Here is a 21636-nt window from a genome sequence, read left to right as displayed (position 1 = left end):
GAAAAGATATTTATTTTTGTATTCAGTCATTCACCCAACTTAAACCCAACAGAGTATATTTGGCTTCGGATATGGTTAGATCTAGACAGTTCAACTGATGTCAACCGGGCTTTGTGTCTGTTTTCTGTTGGTTCTACATCCCTCACTGACAGCTCTAAACTTCCCTGGATTTTATTAGAAGAAAGATTCATACAGAAGAAAGGTGTCTTCTTTCTTCTGACCTGAGTCATCTGCTATAACAGTGAGTCATGTTTTTGATCTTAAGTCACAGAAAACTCCACCAGCAGTGGCTTAAATAAATATCCCACACAGATATTTATTATTTCCTTAGAGGAAGTCAGGAGTAGGAGGTCTAGCACTTGTCAAATATCAAAGACTTAAGTTCTTTCTATCCTCCAAGCTAGACTTCATGCTCATTGCCTCACAGTTATAATATGGTTTCCCTAGCTCCAGGCATCACAACTGCCTTCATGACAGGAAGAAATGAAAAGGCGCAGAGACTATACAGATGAACTCATAAACAAAAAAGGTGGGATGAGGAGCTCACTCACAATTCTTTTAATTAGACAACTTTAGTTCCAAAACAAGAGGATGGAAGGATGAGTATGGGTAACAGTTTAAACCTAGGCATGGAGCGGGTGGAGCCTGAGGAGGGCAGAAGGTTAGATTAGAGAGTATTTCAGAGCTCTGTAAGGAGGGGAGGAGGAAATAAGGGGTATTATGGATCTATGATAATATAGTCAGCCATCGGTTTCCCAGGGGATTGCTTCAAGGACCCCCCGCAAATACCAAAATCCACACCAGCTCGTCACTTACATAAAATGACACAGTATTTGCATATAACCTATATACAAACTCCTATATATTTTAATCACCTCTAGATAATTTATAATCCCTAAGACAACCTAAATATTATGTAAACAGTTGCCGGGCACACAGAAAAACACAAGTTTTGCTTTTTAGGAACTTTTAGAAATTATTTTTTGAATATTTTCTATCCAAGTTTGGTTGAATTTGTGCATGTGGAAACATGGACATGGAGGGCTGTTTTTCATTTAATGCTCACAATAGCCACATGAGGTCAGTATTACTTAATTTCCACTCAATTCCCAAGTTCCAGAGAAGAAAATTAAGAATTGGTGAAGGGGAGTCATTGGTTAGAGTCACTCACTCAAGAAGTGGAATTTGGCAAGAACAGAATTCAAACCCAGGCCTTTCTGATTAGTCCCCATGCGGACTCCAGAGTCTCCAGAGTTAACAGACACCTGCACTGGTTCCCTACAGAAAGAGTAACTCTGGGGGGGTGGTGGTGGCTTAGTTGCTAAATTATGTCTGACTCCTGCGATCCCATGGACTATAGTCCGCCAGGCTCCTCTGTCCACAGGATTCTCCAGGCAAGAATACTAGAGTTGGTTGCCATTTCCTTCTCCAGGGGAGCTTTCCGATCCAGGGATTGAACCTGGGTCTTCTGAATTGCAGGCAGATTTTTTAAGGACTGAGCTATGTAGGAAGCCCAACTGTGGGGAAACAGGCCCAATTAAGGTCACTTCCTGGACCTATCAGCCAACTGACTAGCTGCTGACTCAGTTCAGTTCAGTCGCTCAGTCGTGTCCGACTCTTTAGCTTATTATCTAAAATAATAAGTGTTTGGAGATGGGGTGGGAACCTCACTGAGAAACATCTGCAATCCTCAGGCTGAGATGAGATTTCTAACTAAATTAAAAAAATAAATAAAGCAAAACAAACAAAAAAACCCTACACCAACAGTGAAGCCAAAGTACAAGTACCCAGAACTTGTGTTAGCTGCACAGTCCCAGCTCATCAGGGTCTCACCAGAAGATGGAGCCGCAGCGGGGCCCAAAAGGAAAGGGGCGAGCCGAGTCAGGGGAACTGCAAGACACGGGCGCCCAGCTGCCTTGGGATGGCGCGTTCGGCATGTTCTCATTTCTGTAAAATATAAGGATCTTAACGAAAATTCACTGAGGATGTAGTCTAAACTGTTAACACGATTATCTCAGGATGGAGGAATAGAGGAGACCAAGAGTTTACATTTTTCTCTAGTTTATACTGCTGCAAAGATTGATCTTTTTTTTTCCCCCTAGGGGCAGAAAAAAATCCAATTATATTGAAAACAAACAAACAAAAAGCAGTACTATCTAGGTAAAGAAATGGTATCTAAAAAAATAAAGGTCGGAGCCAAGCTCAGCCCTAGAGAAAGCGATTCTGCTCTTCCTTCCCGGCCTCACCCCCAAAACTGAAAACCTGGTCCCAGAACCCCAGCCCGGGGGACTGCATCCCTGGGAGCAAGCTGGAATCCCCCTCCCGTCTCTCTCTCCCACCAAACCAGTCTCCAGGTCCCGTTTCCCACCAACCCCCTCCGCCGCCCCCCCGGGCCTACTCGGCCCGGAACTACTCGGCCCCGGAACTCAGATAAGAGTGGGCGGCCCTGGCCCGCGGGGCAGAATCTTCCGCTGAGCCGCGGCCCCTCGGAATCAGCCCCGCAGACCGAGCGCGCCACCGCGTGACCTGCAGCCACATGACCCGCGCGGGGCGGGGCTGCCGGCGCAGTCGCTGCAGCCGCCGCGGGAGGCATCGGCGTAAGTGGGGAGCGGGGTCCGCGGGGACGCTCTTCGCGGGCGGGGTCCGGGCGCTGCCCAGCCTCTGGTACCCCGGGGCCGGGATTCCCAGCGATCTGCTTGGATCTCCTCCCTGGGAGGGCGATGGGATTGCCATTGGGATGGGGGAAAAACTTCGGTCGTGGGGAAAACCCCATGAATCGCAGACCCAGCCACCTCAGCCTCGGGCCTTCCCACTCTGATTTGACCGCAGTGCTGGGGGAGGAGTAAACGCCCTAATTCCTGAGTTCTTTGGTGGAAACAGGATTCACAAAGCAAGGCCGGCCGGTAGGAGCACCTCTCTCTGGTACTGAGAGAACACACCTCTCCAGTCCCCCACCTACTCTAGTGATCGAAGATGATCGCGTGACCTGTTTAGTGAGGAGTTGTTCAAGGGTAGAGCATAGCATCTAGCCAGGTGAGGGTCGTCAAGAAGGGGAATGGGGGCCTGGGTCGAGCTACAACATACTAGCCAACATATTATGTTGAATACTATGTGGTTTACAGGCGTTTTCTCATTTAATATTCACCATCATGAAATCTCTCAGGTAGGTGCGCTGTTGTCCCCATTTTCACGTTAAGAAAAAACAGGCTCAAAGAACTTGGGTCCTTAACCGAGGTCCTGCAGTGATAAATAGAGGAACCGAGATTAGAACCCAGGTCTGTCCCGCAGCAGCGCCTCCTGCTGGGTGGTGGAGCCACTTGGCCCAGCTTTTTGATATTCCTGTGAACTGAAAGAGCGTTCCTCTTCCTGGCTCAGCCTACGGGCTTACCCCTCCATCCCAACCACCTCCACCCCTTTCTCCTTATGGCTTACCAATGATTCTTTCTGTCACCTGCCGCTGCAGGACACGATGAAGCTCATCATCCTGGACCACTATTCTCAGGCCAGTGAGTGGGCGGCCAAATACATCAGGAACCGCATCATCCAGTTTAACCCAGGGCCAGACAAGTACTTCACCCTGGGGCTCCCTACTGGTGCGTTGTGGAATGGGGAGAGTGGGCAAAGGCATTAGGGGCTCTCAACGGTCCAGGTAGGTAGGCTCATTCAGCCAAGGAACTGCAAGGAGGGCTCTGAGGTACTGCCCCTATGAGTCAACAACTCCCCTGCGCCCTGGGCATACAAAACAGAGGACCTAGCTTTCTCTGGGGTTGGTTTTGTTGCTGCCTGCTCCTTAAGAATCCTGGAGTAGAAGAGATCTTGGTTAGGCATGAAAAACTTTGATTTTTAGGCTATATTCTCTAAATCAGCCCTGGGAGCCAAGTGCCCTTAACAGAATTAAGTCCTAATACCTTAAGACATACATTTTATGTAATGAATTAATTTCTCTGCACCTATAGTGCTAGTAACTAAGCACCGTCTTTGGAAGAACTGAGAAGATAGTCACTCAAAGCAATTCTGTAAGGCTTAATTAAACATAGAACCTAAGTGAAAAACAGTCCCAATTTCTTTGGAGAAAAAATCAGAATGCTGCCTTTATCAGAGGATATTTTGACTCTAGCTCATCAAGGCAAATGTTCTGATTATTTCTTTCAGAGGTGGGGTGGATTTGCCTCAGTGGCCCAGATACTACTGGGTGAGTCTTCAAGCTTTTTCTATATACAGCCAAGTAATAAATATTTTACACTTCATTGGCCATACAGTTTCCACTGCAACCACTTAACTCTGCCCTTGTAGCTCAAAAGCAGCCATAGACAATACATAAATGAGCATGGCTGACTGCCAGTGAAACTTTACCAACACTGAAGTTTGAGCTTATATAACTTTCATATGTCATAATATTCTTTTGTTTTTTAAACTGTCCTTTAATTTATGAATGCTACAAAAGCAGGCAGTATGCTAGATTTGGCCTGTGAGCTGAAGTTTCCCCATCTCTGCTGGAGAGGTTTATGGGAACAGTATATGCAGGTGCATGTGAAACCACTAACATCCTAGACTAGGATGGGGCTACACTAACATCCTGTTTTCTAACTGTACAGCCAGGCTAGATTGGAGTCTGGGCTTCTGCTGAAACCCCTCCCCATTGCCCTGTCATTTGCAAAATAGATCCAGCCCCTCAGAGTGGTATTCAGGGCCATCGAAGACATGGCTCCTTCCTTACTATCACACTTGAACTAGCACAGCATTTCCACGTGGGTTCCTTGGACTATTCCTTCTGTTAGATGAAGCACCAGTCAGGGATTTGGGTGGAAGCTACCAAAACCTACTCTGGCTAATTTAAGAAGAAAAGGAATTTATTGGCTAGATAATGGGGAGCTCACAGGATCAAACCAGTCAGTCCTAAAGGAAATCAACCCTGAATAGTCATTGAAAGGACTGATGCTGAAGCTGAAGCTCCAGTACTTTGGCCACCTGATTCGAAGAGCTGACTCACTGGAAAAGACCCTGATGCTGGGAAAGATTGAAGGCAAAAGGAGAAGAGGGTGTCAAAGGATGAGATGGTTAGATAGCATCACTGACTCAATGGACATGAATTTGAGCAAACTCCAGTAGATAGTGGAGGACAGAAGAGGCTGGTGTGCTACAGTCCATGGGGTCGCAAAGAGCCAGACACAACGTAGTGCCTGATCAACAACACACAGGACTGATGGGAAGGCTAGAAGTTTGGAAAATGGACATAACGAAGTTCAGGGGGAGGACAGGGAAGCTGTGTAGCTCAGGCATAGCTAAGACCATGTCACAGGGCCAGGCTGGTTATTTTGTGTGAATGGGGCTGCTGCTGCCATTCATTCAGCAGATATTTTTCGAATACCTGCTGTATGCCAAACTGTTCTTGATGCCAGATATACAGCAATGAATAAAAAGAACACAAATTCCTGCCTTCCTAAAGCTTAAATTATAGTGGGAGAGACAGATCATAAACAAGTGAATTAGCAAAATACAGAGTAGATTGGATGGTGATAAGAGGGAAGGAGAAAAGGAAGCAGGGAAAGTGATAGGGAATGTCCAGGAAGGGTGGGAGTTACAGTGTTGGATATGGGGGCAGGGAAAGTCTCTGAGTAAAGGCCCTGAAGAGGTGAGTTAGCTGTGCAGATACTGGTAGGATAGCATTGTTGGCAAAGGGAACAAACCCCATGTGCAAAGGCCCTGAGGTGAAACTGCTTGAAGCAGGATTCCTAAGGCAGGTGGGAGGCAGCCAGGGGCCAGGTTATATACAGCCTTTGTTAGGACTGGTTATTATTCAGAGTGAAATAAGAAGCCATTAGTGGGTTATGAAAAGAATGACCTGGTTTGGGTGGGGCTTTTTTCTTTCCATCTTTTTATTTTTAGCAGTTTCACATATTCAGAAAAGCTGAAAGAATAGGTACCATTTACCTGGATTCACCAGTTAACATTTTGCCATATTTACTTTCATCTCTTGTGGCTCATGTTCTCTCTCTATACATACACACACTCCTTATAAGCGACTTGAAAGGTCCAGAGATCCTCTAAGTCTTTAAGTCCTTTAGCACATAACTCCTCAGAATAAGGACATTCTCTTATATAACCACAATACTATTATCATACCTAAGGAAATTAAAAATCATTTCACAATGTCATCTAATACACAAACTATATTAATTTTCCCTCTAATTGTCCACATTTATTATTTGTATTTTTTAAAAAATTAATCCAATGTCCAGTCAGGCTTCATGCATATCTAGTTTCTTAATCTACAGCAGTCCTCTTGCCTCTTTATGGGTTTATGACTGACTTTTTAATGAGACTGCACACAAGAGTTTGCTCCTCCAAGGGGAAGTCTCCCCGAACCCACAGGCTAGCCTGTACCACAGCTGACATTACGTGGTGTAATGTGACCCCTCCCCTAGACAGTGAGCTTCTCCAGGGTGGCTGCTGAGTCTGTCACTTCTCTGCATGCCCATAATGTACCTCTCACATACTGGTTGCTCAGGGAATATCGTACTGGTAATTAAGTCTGACATTCACTCAGGTGCTAATCACAGTCATTTCAATCATCAGTGTTTTAAGTGCTAGGGATTCAGCAGTGAACAAGACAAACATAGCCCTGCCCTCCTGGAGCTTACAGTCTAGGGGGAAAATAGGTTATTAAACCAGCAACTTAATGGATGGCAGTTGGGATTGAGCATTAGGTAGGACTTCAGATATCTGACAGGTATTCCTAGTGTAGCATCCCTCATTCATTCCTGGTTGCCCTCTGGGCTTCTAGGAGTGGGAGGCTGAAGGGGGTTCATTGCTGTGGCCTCTCTTGCAGGGAGCACCCCACTTGGCTGCTACAAGAAACTGATTGAATACTATAAGAATGGAGACCTGTCCTTCAAGTATGTGAAGACTTTCAACATGGATGAGTATGTGGGTGAGTCTTTGTCTTTCACAGTCTTACCTGATTCCAGGAAAGTCGTACTCCTCGCCTTACAGATCAGCCAGGAGAGGATTGGGGACATCTCGGAACCAGTGACATTTGGTGGTAGGCTCAATTGGTGATACCATATCCTCCAGGCCTTGGTTTCTTCAGCTATGACATGAAGCTAATGAAGCTGACTTTTTGGGCTGTAAGCATTAAGTGATATAACAGATGTGGAAGCTTCTTGTACAGAGCAGACACTTGATAAACTTACAGAGCAGACACTTGATAAACTTTAGCATATTGCCCCTCTGTCTCCTCCCCAACTCCATGCCATTTCTTTCTGGAACAAATGGCTGCAGGTGGGATCTGGGGTCCCATGGCTGGGGCGTGTCCCCCAGTGTCTGTGTCTGGACTTTCTACTGTTCATCTTCCAGTCCCCTTCCTGCCACGTATACCGGGAGGGGAGCTGAGACTGGTGTCCGTCCCACTGATGAAAAGTGGCACCTTGGACTCCTGTCACCCTCTGTACCACCTACCATCATCTTGTAATGGTTTCACTTGAAAGATTTTTTTTTTTTTAAGTGTGGTAAACTACACATAACATAAAACTTATCATCTTAACTGTTTTTCTGTGTACAGTTCGGCATTACATACTTCCACACTGTTGTGCAACCAATTTCCAGAACTCTTTTCATCTTGCAAAACTAAAACTCTAGCTATTAAACATCAACTACCCATTTCCGCACCCCAGCCCCAGCCCTTGCTGCTGCTGCTAAGTCACTTCAGTCGTGTCCGACTCTGTGCGACCCCATAGATGGCAGCCCACCAGGCTCCCCCATCCCTGGGATTCTCCAGGCAAGAATACTGGAGTGGGTTGCCATTTCCTTCTCCAGTGCATGAAAGTGAAAAGTGAAAGTTGAGTCACTCAGTCGTGTCTGACTCTTAGCAACCCCATGGACTGTAGCCTACCAGGCTCCTCCGTCCATGGGATTCTCCAGGCAAGAATACTGGAGTGGATTGCCATTTCCTTCTCCATACCCAGCCCCTGAAACATGCATTTTAGACATTCTTCTTGATTGAAAAATATCCTCTTTGGGAGGCCCTGAAATTAATTCTCGCCAGCCACCTGGTGTTCAAGTTGGGGTTCAGGCTGAGCAGGGTGTAACTGGGAATGAATGGTGGGGTAGGAGGCATAGGGTAAGGGGTATGCTTGCTTCCTTCCCTAGATGGACCCAGTCCTTACCCCCCAGGAGGCTAGCCCACCTCTAGAGGCCCAGAATGACCCTGGCCTGCAGCCTCTGGGCATTCCCCTGTGAAAGGAGATCAGAATGAGGGCCTAGTCCCATGGTTATGAGCAGACAAGGATACCAGCTCAGCCTATCCTGAGTGGCTGGAGGTAGGAGGGCTGGGGCTCCAGCCTCCCTGATAGGCTCTTCCCTGAAAGTGTCTCTGGGGGTCAGGACGTATCCTGGCATCTTTGGGAGGTGGACTCTGGCTCAGCCTGGCATGACTGAGTGCAGTCATTGCCCCACAGGCCTTCCTCGAGACCACCCAGAGAGCTACCACTCCTTCATGTGGAACAACTTCTTCAAGCACATTGACATCCACCCAGAAAACACTCACATCCTGGATGGGAATGCAGCTGACCTGCAGGCTGAGTGTGATGCCTTTGAAGAGAAGATCAAGGCTGCGGGCGGGATTGAGCTGTTTGTTGGAGGTGAGCTCGACACTGCAGCAGGTGTCCAGGGTGGCTGGAACACATGAGGAGGACAAGACCCATGCCTGTCTCCCAAACAGCTTCCTCTCTGTGCCAGTGACAGGGGTCATTTGTTAGCCTGAGGTGGCAGGGAAGGCACAGAGTGGGAGCCCCTGCTGCTCAGAAACTGTGATATGGGGCATCTCCTCTTCTTCAGCGTCTTGCCTAAAGTGAGGTATTTGGATTCGGACTCAGATTCTTTCTGTTCCCTAGACAGAGTTTTATGGATCAGTCATGGGAACTGGCTGATCAGTCAAACATTAAAAATCAGAGACTCATGTAGTTCCAAAAGACTCTACCGTCAACCCCTGCACACTATAAATAGCGATTGAACCCCAGAGTTTTGTGACTTGCCCTGGGTCAGCCAGTCAGAGCAGCAGAGAGAGGGTGGGGACCTAGGGTGTCCCTACCCTGAGTTGCCCTCTTACACTTCCGTCTTTCATGGCCTCTGGAGTCACCCACAGTGGGTGGAGGTGGGAGGCTGAAGTTGAACAGTTTTTTACTGCTCCAGATTTAACCCTTCTTTACTTCAAAGTGGGGAGGAAGAGGCTAGGAATGCTCATGTTTTGAGATATTATAAACCTGGCAGCCCCTTTCCAGGCCCTGTATATGTTTTACTCAGTGTGACTCTGTCCAAGCAGTGGGACCCAGGACTAGTGGCAGACGAGAGAAAAGTTACACTTGGATGATCTGGGGGGCAGATGCTTTTTGAACTGCTCACTCCTTAGCTTTCTGAGGGGGTTAGCAAGTTAACAATGTGTGTGTATGCCTCAGCTAGAAACAAGGGGGGAAGGTACCTTAAAGTGTACCTTAACTGAATGAGGTAAGAGACACGGTTTTCAAGGATTTTTTTCAGACCCTAAGTGAGGAAGGAGAGATTGTCCATTCTTGAAGTCTTGGATCCCTGGCACCGACAGGGCTGCCCCGTCTCTCTTGGGCAGGCATCGGCCCTGATGGACACATTGCCTTCAATGAGCCGGGCTCCAGTCTGGTGTCTAGGACCCGTGTGAAGACGCTGGCCATGGACACCATCCTGGCCAACGCTAGGTTCTTCGATGGAGATCTTGCCAAGGTGCCCACTATGGCCCTGACGGTGGGCGTGGGCACTGTCATGGATGCTAGAGAGGTAAGGGTGCAAGGGGATCACAGGCCTTTCACTGGGGTGCTAGACTTGTCTTTTTGCTGTTAATTTTAACTATACAAGTACTACCTGAATTCACTTTTACTAAAAATGAAGACATTATAAATAAGGCTTAAGTCCCAACTGAGACCCTTCACTGTACTCTTTCTTCTCTGGAAGTAACCGTTCCTCCCAGTGTGAGGCGAAACCTTTCAGCAGTGACTGCCCAGGAAGCCGCAGGCTCCTAGTCTCTGCTTACCCAGCACCACTAATGTCAGAATATGAATTTGTACCTGCCCCGGCACTGAGGGGGCCCTCTGGTTCCCTGCAGTTGGTGGCGGTCAGTCACTGCTTGAAGGGAGCTCCCCCTGCAACTGCAAGATGCTTGTGCTTATAGCCCTGTGTGCAGAGATTCATAAATGTGGAGAAGTGTGATGGAAATAGTATCTTGACCTGAATTTAGTGAGTCTTTCTATAGAAATCTGGGTATCATTCGAATTTTTTGTGATTCCAGTTTCCTTACTTTCATTAGAAGCTTTTTCTCTTCATTTCTGATATATTCAGTGAGAAGCAGCTACAGAAATTTTAGCTTCAACTTTCCTTGCCCAAGTCTGTACACAAACATGTAAATCAGTGAAAAAGGTTCCCTGTCTAAAATGAGCTTTTGTGAAATGATCAATGGCAGCAGATTCCTGTTGGGAAACCTTGATCAGTACCTAGGGAGGTCATTTTGCTGGTTTTGGTAAATACTGTGGTTTGAGGGCTTTTCCTGCAGGTGCAGAAAGGACCTGGGGCTGGGAATTCTCTTTTTAAAAATGAATTCTGGCGTCCTGAACAAAGAGTCACATTTCTCTTTGTGCCTCTGTTTTTTCATCTTTCAAGCAAGGAACAGTAGATCCTGCTCACAACTCCATGGTACAAGTGAATTACAATGAAAGGGTGTATGGAGAGCTATTTATAATCACTTTCCAACACTTAATATCTTGATATTTTAAGTGTCGAGGGGAGTCTGTGCCTGTTTTACTTAGGCAAAAAGCATTACTCTAAGTCACATGAGCAGGTCTAATACTCTGAATTGAAAAATGACCTTAGGGGCAGCCTTATTGGGATTCAACTTTAGCAGCCATACAGATAACTCGCACCATTGCTTCCAAGGCCTCCTTGTAGGCAGTGCTGATGGTGGCCCCTCTTTTTCAGTTTGTCACTGAAAACTCACCCAGCCTAGAAGCCCTGGGACCTAGTGTCAGAACAGTTGGGATAAGGTGTGGGCCTCTGTGTGCACGGCACATCTGTCCACAGGGCACTTTCACAGACGTCATCAGAGGTGCCAGAAGACACAATTACGTGGTGGTCAAGAGCACGGACTCTAGGTTAGAAATGACCTGGGGCAGGCTACTTAAACCCCCATCACAGAACCTACTTCCTTATCCTAGAATGTAGGGATACTGACGCTCCCCACTTCAGGCTACTTGTATGATAAAGCACATAGAGGGTGGAGCACAGTGTGCCCTGTGCTAATGACTTACAGTGACATAAAAACAGTCCTTACGATCATTTTGGGTAGCCAGACTAGAATTCAGGTGTCTAGACTTCCAGTTTCGCTGCTCTTTCTCCTCCATCACAGGCTTGTTTTCTGATCCCCAGGTGATGATCCTCATCACAGGTGCTCACAAGGCATTTGCTCTGTACAAGGCCATCGAGGAGGGAGTGAACCACATGTGGACCGTGTCTGCCTTCCAGCAGCATCCCCGCACAGTGTTTGTGTGTGACGAGGATGCTACCCTGGAGTTGAAAGTGAAGACCGTCAAGTATTTCAAAGGTGAGGGTGAGGTGGGTCAGAGAGTAGGTAGCCAACTTCAGATGTGCCAGGAGTGAAGAGTGGATCTAGCTTGCATGCTCTGGCAACTGTAATTCACAACTGTGATTTAAAAAAAAAACAAACCCTCCTCTCAGAATACAGTTTTTTCTTCCATCCATGACTGTAAGGGTCCATTTTTGGAGACCTGCTTGCTCTGAGAAGGAGAAAAGAATGAAATGAAAGTTGGGAGTTCTAGGGTAATTTGGTAAACTCCTTGCAGTGATACTGAGCCTCAGGTTTTTTATCTTTTCAGATCTCATACAGGCCTTTTACTTCTAGTCAAGGCACTGAACTGTCATGAAGATCTTTTTTCTTCTACTTTAAAGAGGACACTCACTGCTTCAAACATGAAAATCCTCATTTACTGAGTAGGCAAATAGGAATTTGTTCTTTGGTGAACAAATGGCCAACTTATAATGGCCAAATGTCCTAGAGACTGAATTTATAAAAGTCCCATGGATTCTAGCATTCAATAGGAATAACAAATTCTTTTCCTATTCTTAGGATGTCTATCATTTGGGCCCACAGAAAAATGATGATGAGTACCAGTTCTAGGACAAAATTTGAGAGCTCCTGGACGTTACTGTTGATAATGGAACTCTGCCTCTACCTGCATTAACAACTTTCGTTCTTATTTTTTGTAGGTTTAATGCTTGTTCATAACAAATTGGTGGACCCCTTGTACAGTATCAAAGAGAAAGAAATAGAGAAAAGCCAGTCTTCTAAGAAACCATACAGTGATTAGCCTGTGCTAATCCTGGTATCAAGTACCTCATTGGGACAGGCAGATCTTTCTGGAAATTGTCTTTAGGATGACAGAATTGTATTTCTTTAATCTAGTATGGTTACTCCAGATAAGTGGGCGAACTGTTCTTGGCTATGCAGCGTGGAGTTTGGTCATGGAGTTTAGCTACTTGTTTGTAACTTACTCTTAATCAGGAAAAAAAAAATCCATAATTTTGATGTCTGCCCCACTGACTAGGGGTTTTTAGCTTTTTGTTCTGTCTCTGACACTGTTCACATGTATACTACATTCCCATCAGTAAGCTCTACCATGTGCACTGATTCTCAACTGGGGAGGGAGTTAAGGGCTTATATATATTGGACAGAACCTCTTTGGAGAGTCTTGAAAGTCCCCCTTGAACAGACCTGCCCCTTATTTGAGAATCACTGTTTTAGATTAAGGAATAAACTAAAATCAGTATGAGGAAGCAGTCCCTTTGGTCAATAACAGAGGCCATGGGAAGGAAACTATCCCTTCCTTTCTTTTCCCCCCACTCTTAGAGTTGGCCCTTCCTTGAACTCAGAGGACTCTGAGGGAGGATTTGGGTGGGTGGGGCTAGAGAGAAGGCTTTCTCTGATAAACTCAGAGCCTAAAGGGACCCACCCACATCACACTCCCCTCCCACAGGGACCTTCCAGCACTGGAAGGCGGAACATTTTCCCCACCAGAGTCCTGTGTTTTGTTCCAGAGTCTCACTGTGGAACCTCTCATACACATGGACGAGGTCCACAGGGGCAACAGACACTGTCAAATTCAAAGCTGTATTCAGCCAAGGTTATGGGGCCAGGGCAAGCAGCTCAGTTGAATTTAGAAACACACAAGTGACATGTTCTACACCCCTAAGAGCTGAGTGCCAAAAACATACCAACTTCTTTTGAAGTTGCCTAATATTCTTTCCCCACATAAAACACCCTATCCTAACCCTCGTGGGCTCCTGTGGCATGGCCTCATGTTTCCACAACATCAGGAAACACAATGCTTTTGCCCCTTTCTCCTTTGTTCCTTGATCACAAAATGAGTCTACTGCTCTTTCCTCTTACTTCTATGCCTTGACGGTTTGGATGCTGCCTCCTCCTCCCTGTTTTTGTGCCAGTTGGAAGCTGCTGCCACCTCTTTTCTGGGAAAGATCTTTCAGAGCCTGGCTCAGGCCTCTCTTTAAGCGCTGTTTTTGGTACCAGTGTTTTACCTTTAGCTTTTATACGTGATTGTGCTGCCATTCGGTTTTAAGCTAGTGGATCAATGGACTTGTTTACAATGTGCTATTTTCTATTAAATCCAGTATTTTCAAGTAAAATGTGTCATTTGTGGACTTCCTCTCCCAGAGGTCAGAAGCTGGCCTGGGTTGATATTTCTATGTTTTGAGAACAGCTAGTGAGTAAAGCATCACACTCACTCCTCATAGCAGCTCAGCAGGAAGTCACAGTCACAGCAACTGTTGATCTCTTCTTCAAACACCAGAGAGGAAAATAACCAAAATATTTCACAAAAATGAGGTGCCTGTGTGAAAAAATGGTAGGAATGAACAGATGAGCAATAAATGGTCAGATTCTGGCTCTGCTTGACACCCAAATGAATATATGCCTGTTAAATAGAATAAGGCAGACTTGTGACCAGGAGGGATGTATCAACCGCAAGGTATGGAAAACAGGTTTTAAGTTTTTTTAAGTTAAAAGTCAATACAGTGGAACATCTTGGGTAAACATAACCAACTGAGGTATGAATAGAAGTTGAGAGACAGGTTTACTTTTTTAACAACTGTTATTAATATATGCGCCCATAGGATTCACTTGTTTTAAATATAAATTCAAGGATTTTTATTAAGTCTGTGGAGTTGTACAATTCCTCACCATAGCCCCTTCCATCATCCCCCACAGCTCCCTAATCCTACCCCAGCCCAGGTGACCACTCATCTGCTTTGTCTCTATAGATTTACCTTTGTTGGACATTTCATATATAAATGGAATCATACAGCATGACATCGTTTGGGTCTGGCTTCTTTCACTAAGCATAATATTTTGATGTTTATCCATATAACATGTAGCAAACCATCCATTCCTTTTTATTGCTGAAGAGTATTTCATTGTATGGATATACCACATTTTGTTTATTTTGTAAAGAAGGGATTACATTATAGGTAGGCAATGTTAATAGGAAAAAAATCAGAATGAAATGAGAAAGGATTTAGTGATGAATGCTAAACGGAGATGTCTATATGAACTCGGGATCTTTAAAAAATATGTCATGGGAAAAATGTCTAAAAGAGTGGGTAGATGTATATGTCCCCTTCATGGATCACAGCCTTGTTGTGGTAAAGGGGCTTGCATAATTCAATGAAGCTATGAGCCATGCCGTGCAGGGCCACTCAAGACAGATGCGTCATAGTGAAGAGTTCAGACAAAACATGGTCCAGTGAGTAGGAAATGGCAACCCACGCCAGTATTCTTGCCTGGAGAACCCCATGGACAGTATGAAAAGGCAAGAAGATAGGACACCAGAAGATGAGCCCTCCCGCACCCTAGGTGAGAAGGTGTCCAATATGCTACTGGGGAAGAGCAAAGGGCAATTATGAATAACACCAAAAAGAATGAAATGGCTGGGCCAAAGCAGAAATGACGCTATGTTGTGGATCTGTCTGGTGGTAAAAGTCAAGTCTTATGCTGTAAAGAACAATATTGCACAGGAACCTGGAATGTTAGGTCCATGAATCAAGGTAAATTGCATGTGGTGAAGCAGGAGATGGCAAGATTGAATACTGACATCTTAGGAATCAGTGAACTCAAATGGATGGGAATGGGCAAATTTAATTCAGATGACCATTATATCTACTGCTGTGGGCAAGAATCCCTTAGAAGAAATGGGATAGCCCTCATAGTCAACAAAAGAATCCAAAATGCAGTATTTGAGTGCAATCTCAAAAATGACAAAATGATATCAGTTAGTTTCCAAGGCAAACCATTCAAAATCATAGTAATCTAAGTCTATGCCCCAACCACTGATGCAGACGTTGAAGTTGACCGGTTCTATGAAGACCTACAACACTTTCTAGAACTAACACCAAAAAAGATATTCTTTTCATCATGGGATTGGAATGCAAAAGTAGGAAGTCAAGAGATACCTGGAATAACAATCAAGTTTAGCCTTAGAGTACCAAATGAACCAGGGCAAAAGCTAACAGTTTTGTCAAGAGAACCTGATGGTCATAGCAAACACCCTTTTCCAACAACCCAAGAGACGACTCTACACATGAACATCACCAGATGGTCAATACTGCAATCAGATTGATTATGTTCTTTGCAGCCAAAGATGGAGAAGCTCTATACAGTCAGCGAAAACAAAACCTGGAGCTGACTGTTGCTCAGATCATGAGACTTTATTGCAAAATTCAGGCTTAAATTGAAGAAAGTATGGAAAACCACTAGGGCATTCATGTATGACCTAAATCAAATTCCTTATGATTATACAGTGGAGGTGATGAATAGATTCAAGGGATTAGATCTGGTAGAGTGCAAAGAACTATGGATGGAGGTTCATAACATTGTACAGGAGGCAGGACCAAAACCACCCCAAAGAAAAAGAAATACAAGAAGGCAAAGTGGCTGACTGAGGAGGCTTTACAAATAGCTGAGGAAAGAAAAGCGAAAGGCAAGGGAGAAAGGGAAAGATATACCCAACTGAATGCAGAGTTCCAGGGAATAGCAAGAAGAGATAAGAAGGTCTTTTTAAATGAGCAATGCAAAAAAAAAAAGTAAAATATGAGAATGGGAAAGACTGAAGATCTCTGTAAGAATATTTGGAGATACCAAGGGAACATTTCATCAAGGATGGGCACGATAAAGGACATAAACAGTAGGACCTAACAGAAGCAGAAGAGATTAACAAGAGGTGACAAGAATACACAGAACTATACAAGAAAGGTCTTACTGACCCCGATAACCATGATGATGCTGGACATCCTGTTGTGTGAAGTCAGGTGGGCCTTAGGAACCATTACTGTCAACAAAGCTAGTGGATGTGATAGAATTCCATCTGAGCTATTTAAAATCCTAAAAGATGCTGCTGTTAAAGTGCTACAAATTTGGAAAACTCAGCAGTGGCCACAGGACTGGTAAAGGTCAGTTTTCATTCCAATCCCAAAGGACGACAATGCCAAAGAATGTTCAAACTACCATACAGTTGCACTCATTTGACATGCTAGCACTATGCTCAAAATCCTTCAAGCTGGGCTTCAGCAGTATGAGAACCAAGAACTCCCAGCTGTACAAGCTGGGTTTTGAAGAGGCAGTGGAACTAGAGGTCAACTTGCCAACGTTTGTTGGCTCATGGAGAAAGCAAGGGAATTCCAGAAAAATACCTACTTCTGCTTCATTACACTAAAGCTTTTGACTGTGTGGATCAGAACAAACTGTGGAAATTTCTTAAAGAGATGGGAATACCAGACCACCTGACCTGTCTCCTCAGAAACCTGAACACAGGTCAAGAAGCAACAGTTAGAACCAGACATGGAACAACTGGTTCAAAATTGAGGAAGGAGTATATCAAGACTGTATATTGTCACCCTGCTTATTTAACTTATATGCAGAGTACATTATGTGAAGTGCCGGGCTGGATGAATCACAAACTGGAATCAAGACTGCTGGAAGAAATATCAACAGCCTCAAATATGCAGATGATACCACTCTACTGGCAGAAAGTGAAGAGGAATTAAAGAGCCTCTTGATGAAAGTGAAAGAGAAGATTGACAAAGTTGGCTTGGAACTCAGCACTAAAAAAACTAAGGTCATGGCATCTTGATCCCATCACTTCCTGGCAAATGGAAGGGGGAAAATTGGAAGCAGTGACAGATTCTATTTTCCTGGGCTTCAAAATCACTGTGGACAATGACTGCAGCCATGAAATTAAAAGATGCTTGCTCCTTGGAAGGAAAGTTATGACAAACCTAGACAGCATATTAAAAAGCAAAAACATTACTTTGCTGATAAAGGTCCTTATAGTCAAAGCTATGGTTTTTCCAGTAGTCATGTATGAATGTGAGAGCTGGACCACAAAGAAGGCTGAGTGCCAAAGAATCGATGCTCTGGAACTGTGGTACTGGAAAAGATTCTTGAGTCCCCTGGACTGCAAGGACATCAAACCAATCAATCTTAAAGGAAATCAACCCTCAATATTCATTGGAAGGTCTGCTGCTGAAGCTGAAGCTCCAGTGCTTTGGCCACCTGATGCAAACAGCTGACTCACTGGAATAGACCCTGATGTTGAGAAAGAATCAAGACAAAAGAAGGGGGCAACAAAGGATGAGATGATTAGATAATATCACTGACTCAATGGACATGAATATGAGCAAACTCTGAGAAACAGCGGAAGACAGAGGAGCCTAGTGTGCTACAGTCCATGAGGTCACAGAAAGTCATGACTTAGTGACTGAACAACAAATATGTATATATAAAACTGATTCACTTTGCTGTAGAGCAGATATTATACAGCTGTACAGCACATTATAAATCAAGTAAATGCACCAATAAAAATTTTAAAAATAGTAATAATAAATTTTTTTTTTTAATCTGTCTTTCCAAGGCCTGTGTTTCCCAGCAGCAGTGTCATCATGCTTCAACCAGCTCTTGTGCAGATCAGGTGGGATGTATACTCCTGGGCCAGATTGGGCCTCTGATGCTACTCAGGACTTCTTGGAGAGAAGCAATCATTAATATATGTTTTGGGCAGCGATCACAGTAGGCCTGGAATATTTTGTTGCCAGAAAACAAGGATGCTTTAAGAATGGCCATCACCAAAAAGTCTACAAACAATAAATGCTGGAGAGGTTATGGAGAAAAGGGAACCCTCCTGCATTGTTGGTGGGAATGTCGATTGGTACCACTATGGAGAACAGTGTGGAACTTCCTTAAAAAATTAAAACAGAACTACCATAAATTCCAGCAATCCCACTCCTGGGCATATATCCAGAGAAAACCATAATTCAAAAAGATACATGCATTCCAATGTTTACTGCAGCACTACTTAACAACAGCCAAGACATGGGAGCAAACTAAATGTCCATTGACAGAGGAATGGATAAAGAATGTGTGGTACATTTATAATGGAATATTCCTCAGCCATAAAAAGAACAAAATAATGCCATTTGCAGCAACACGGATGGGCCTAGAGATTTTCATACTAAGTGAAGGAAGTAAAAGAGAAAGACAAATATAAGATATCACTTATATGTGGAATCTAATTTTTAAAAATGACAAATAACTTATCTATAAAACAGAAACAAACAAAAAAAAAACCAGAAACAGACTCACAGATTTCAAAAACAAACATATTTACCCAAAGGGAAATGTCGGGGTTCTTATTCAGTTACTAAGTTGTGTCCAACTCTTTGCAACCCCATGAACTGCAGCATGCCAGGCTTCCCTGTCCTTTGCTATTTCCCAGTTTGCTCAAACTCATGTCCACTGAGTCAGTGATGCCATCCAACCACCTCATCCTCTGTCACCCCCTTCTCCTCTTGCCCTCATGCCCTCAATCTTTCCCAGCATCAGGGTCATGGTGGGGAGTTCTGACAAAATGTGGTCTACTGGAGAACAAAACAGCAAACCACTTCAGTATTCTTGCCTCGAGAACTCCATGAACACAATGAAAAGGCAAGGGTCGCAGGATAAATTAGGAGCCTGGAATTAACATACATACACTACTATATATAACATAGATAACCAACAAGGACATACTATATAGCACAGGGAAATCTACTGGATATTCTATAATAACTTATATGGGAAAAGAATCTGAAAAAGAATGAATACATGTACAACTGAATTACTCTGCTGCACATCTGAAACTAGCACAACATTGTAAGTAAACTATACTCCAATAAAATTAAAAAAAAAATAAATACAGCTAACTAGAAAAAGGTGAATCTATCTGTAAAACCCTTAGTGTGATACACAAAAAGGAAAAGATAGTATATATATAATTTGTATTTCAGGGGTTGGATGGAATGTGCTTAAAGTTTCATTTAGTAAAAAGTAGCAGCATGCTGACAAATGGCTGTCATGCCTCCTATTAAATACATGTTTAGAAACTGTAGATGGATACAATAGACTAGTCCACTATCTACACCCAACCCTGGTCAATATATCCATGGCTTACTCCCTTATTTCTTCAGGTCTTTGGCTCAAATGTCATTTGTCAGAGATATCTTCCCTGGCCATCCAGTGTAAAGTAGCAATCCTGATTCCCTATGCCTCTCTGAGATATTTTCTGATGCTTCTTTCCAGGGAACTAACATCTTTACTGTGATGAGATGCTAGTGAAAGGTGCAGAAGTTTCCAATAAATAGACTGTGATAGAATCCTTGATCATTAAATAATGGAAAAATAAAACAACGCAGTAATTTGGACCTCAAGAGTGCCCTTAACAACTATTTCCCCCTAGTCCTTTCAGTCTCCTTAAAGAGACCTAACTCATAATGTCTCAGGCCTCTAATCCCTCTTCCTCCAGCTTTTCTCTGACCTTGAAAATAGAAGCAAGTGGTAAAGAACTTCCACAGGTTCCCACCACCACATACACCCACCTGCTAGCCTTGCCCTCAGTTTGCCCTCTTCCTGTGGTTTGTCCCTTGTCCAATCCCTCTATTTGTGCACTAGATCCCTTCTTTTCTTGCCTCCTTGAAGGCATTGCCCCTGCAAGACTCTCCTTTCATACCTACAGCATCAAACTGTCCTGAATCACCCCTACAAGAATACAAAGCAAGCTTTAAAAACAAAACTCTTTACTGTTTGTCCCCTCCTATAATAGCTTCATTCTGATTCCCTTTGCAATAAGAAACTCCTGGAATTATCTATACTCTTGCTTCAATCTCTCTCCAATTCTTTCTTTATTCTCGTATTCCCATTACGCACATTATGCACCTTTTGCAACCGCCTCACAGTTCTTAGATACTCTGTACCTTTTCTGTATCTTTTGTCTTTCATTCCTTTTCCTCTTTAAATTTCAGTTTGGGACATTTCTATTGACATATCTTCAAGTGCAAGGTTCTTTTTCCAGCAGTGTTAGGTCTACCCATGTACCCATCAAAAGCATTAATTTCTGATAGTTTTTATATCTAGCATTTCTTTTCCATTCTTTTTTTAGTTTTCCATTTTTTGCTTATATTCCTCATCTGTTCGTGCACGTTGTCCACTTTTTCTATCAAAGACTTTAGCATATTAATCTTAGTTGTTTTAAATTCCCATTCTGATAATTCTAAAATTTCTGCCACTTCTGAGTTTGGTTCTGGTGCTTGCTTCATCTCTTCGGACACCAGCAAAGTAATTTTCCTTGAGGGCAGGCTTCTGTCCTGGAAACAAATCTCTGGGGTTATTTCAAAAGTTAGTCCCTCCAGCCCACCCCCCATCCCCACCAGCCAATACCCGACAGAAGGAGATTCGTTTGCCATCCTCAGAGTGGCAAGGGGATTGAGCTCCTGGTGGTTAAAACCCACGTATGGATGGGTCCCCTTCAAATGAGCTCCTAGGAGGTTTCTTAATTAAGTTGTAATAATTTATATGGTATGTGTTACAAATTGCTCCCCATACTTTTAAACTCTAACTAATCCACACTCAGCCCCCTAGCAATTCATTTAAAGTCTAATTATTGCCTCCAGCAACTTCTACTTTGGGTAAGCAGATCTGTATTTTCTGCATTTTCCTGTCTTTCTAGTTTTTATGGAAGTTTGCCCTGTGACCTCAATTCTCTGGTGGAGCTAAGTAAAGTTGATTTTCAGTTTGTTCATTTTATTTATTACTGTGAAAATACTCCGCTCTTTCTCAAACACACTCCAGATTTTCATCCCCTCCATTAAAACAGCACTTGCCAAGGTCACCAATGACCTCTAAATGGATTGCCAAGTCAATTCTCAGAGCTCATATTACTTGATTTATTTGCAGTATCTGACACAGCCGACCACTCTGTCCTTCACATCTGATGTGGCTTCCAGGACATCACACTGCTGGTTTTCCTACTTCACTGGTCACTCTGTCTCCTTTGCTGGTTCCTCCTCATCACCCTGAATTCTTAGCATTTGGAGTGTCATAAGATGCAGTCTTCAGACCTCTTCTCTCTTAAAACTCACTCTCTTGGTAATTTCATCCAGTCTTACAGCTTTAAATACCATCTATACATTGACTCCCATATTTACATCTCCAGCCTGATATTTACA

The 21636-nt window shown here is 43.9% G+C and overlaps 1 protein-coding gene across 2 annotated transcripts; it reads left to right on the top strand.

The window, feature by feature from the left end:
• Positions 1 to 2443: 2443 nt before the first annotated feature.
• GNPDA1 (glucosamine-6-phosphate deaminase 1) lies at positions 2444 to 13734 on the top strand. Of its 2 annotated transcripts, XM_043913087.1 has the most exons (7): positions 2444 to 2597; positions 3464 to 3593; positions 6830 to 6931; positions 8457 to 8639; positions 9620 to 9804; positions 11443 to 11617; positions 12301 to 13734. In XM_043913087.1, the coding sequence occupies exons 2-7, from the start codon at positions 3470 to 3472 to the stop codon at positions 12399 to 12401; spliced, it is 870 nt and encodes a 289-aa protein (XP_043769022.1). In that variant the 5' UTR covers positions 2444 to 2597; positions 3464 to 3469; the 3' UTR covers positions 12402 to 13734. The 2 variants fall into 2 exon arrangements, with proteins under 2 accessions (XP_043769022.1, XP_043769023.1); XM_043913088.1 differs by lacking the exon at positions 3464 to 3593 and having other exon boundaries at positions 2469 to 2597.
• Positions 13735 to 21636: the final 7902 nt, after the last annotated feature.

This window comes from Cervus elaphus, chromosome 9, assembly GCF_910594005.1.
Source record: "Cervus elaphus chromosome 9, mCerEla1.1, whole genome shotgun sequence".
NCBI classification, from domain to species: domain Eukaryota; kingdom Metazoa; phylum Chordata; class Mammalia; order Artiodactyla; family Cervidae; genus Cervus; species Cervus elaphus.
Note: the sequence above shows the minus strand (reverse complement) of the source record. Positions and strands in the feature narration are given on the sequence as shown.

Coding starts and splice junctions, on each gene's coding strand:
- GNPDA1 (XM_043913087.1), top strand. CDS start 3,470: ATGAAGCTCATCATCCTGGACCACTATTCTCAGGCCAGTGAGTGGGCG. Junction 8,640..9,619: donor GATTGAGCTGTTTGTTGGAG/GTGAGCTCGACA, acceptor TCTCTTGGGCAG/GCATCGGCCCTGATGGACAC. Junction 11,618..12,300: donor GACCGTCAAGTATTTCAAAG/GTGAGGGTGAGG, acceptor TATTTTTTGTAG/GTTTAATGCTTGTTCATAAC.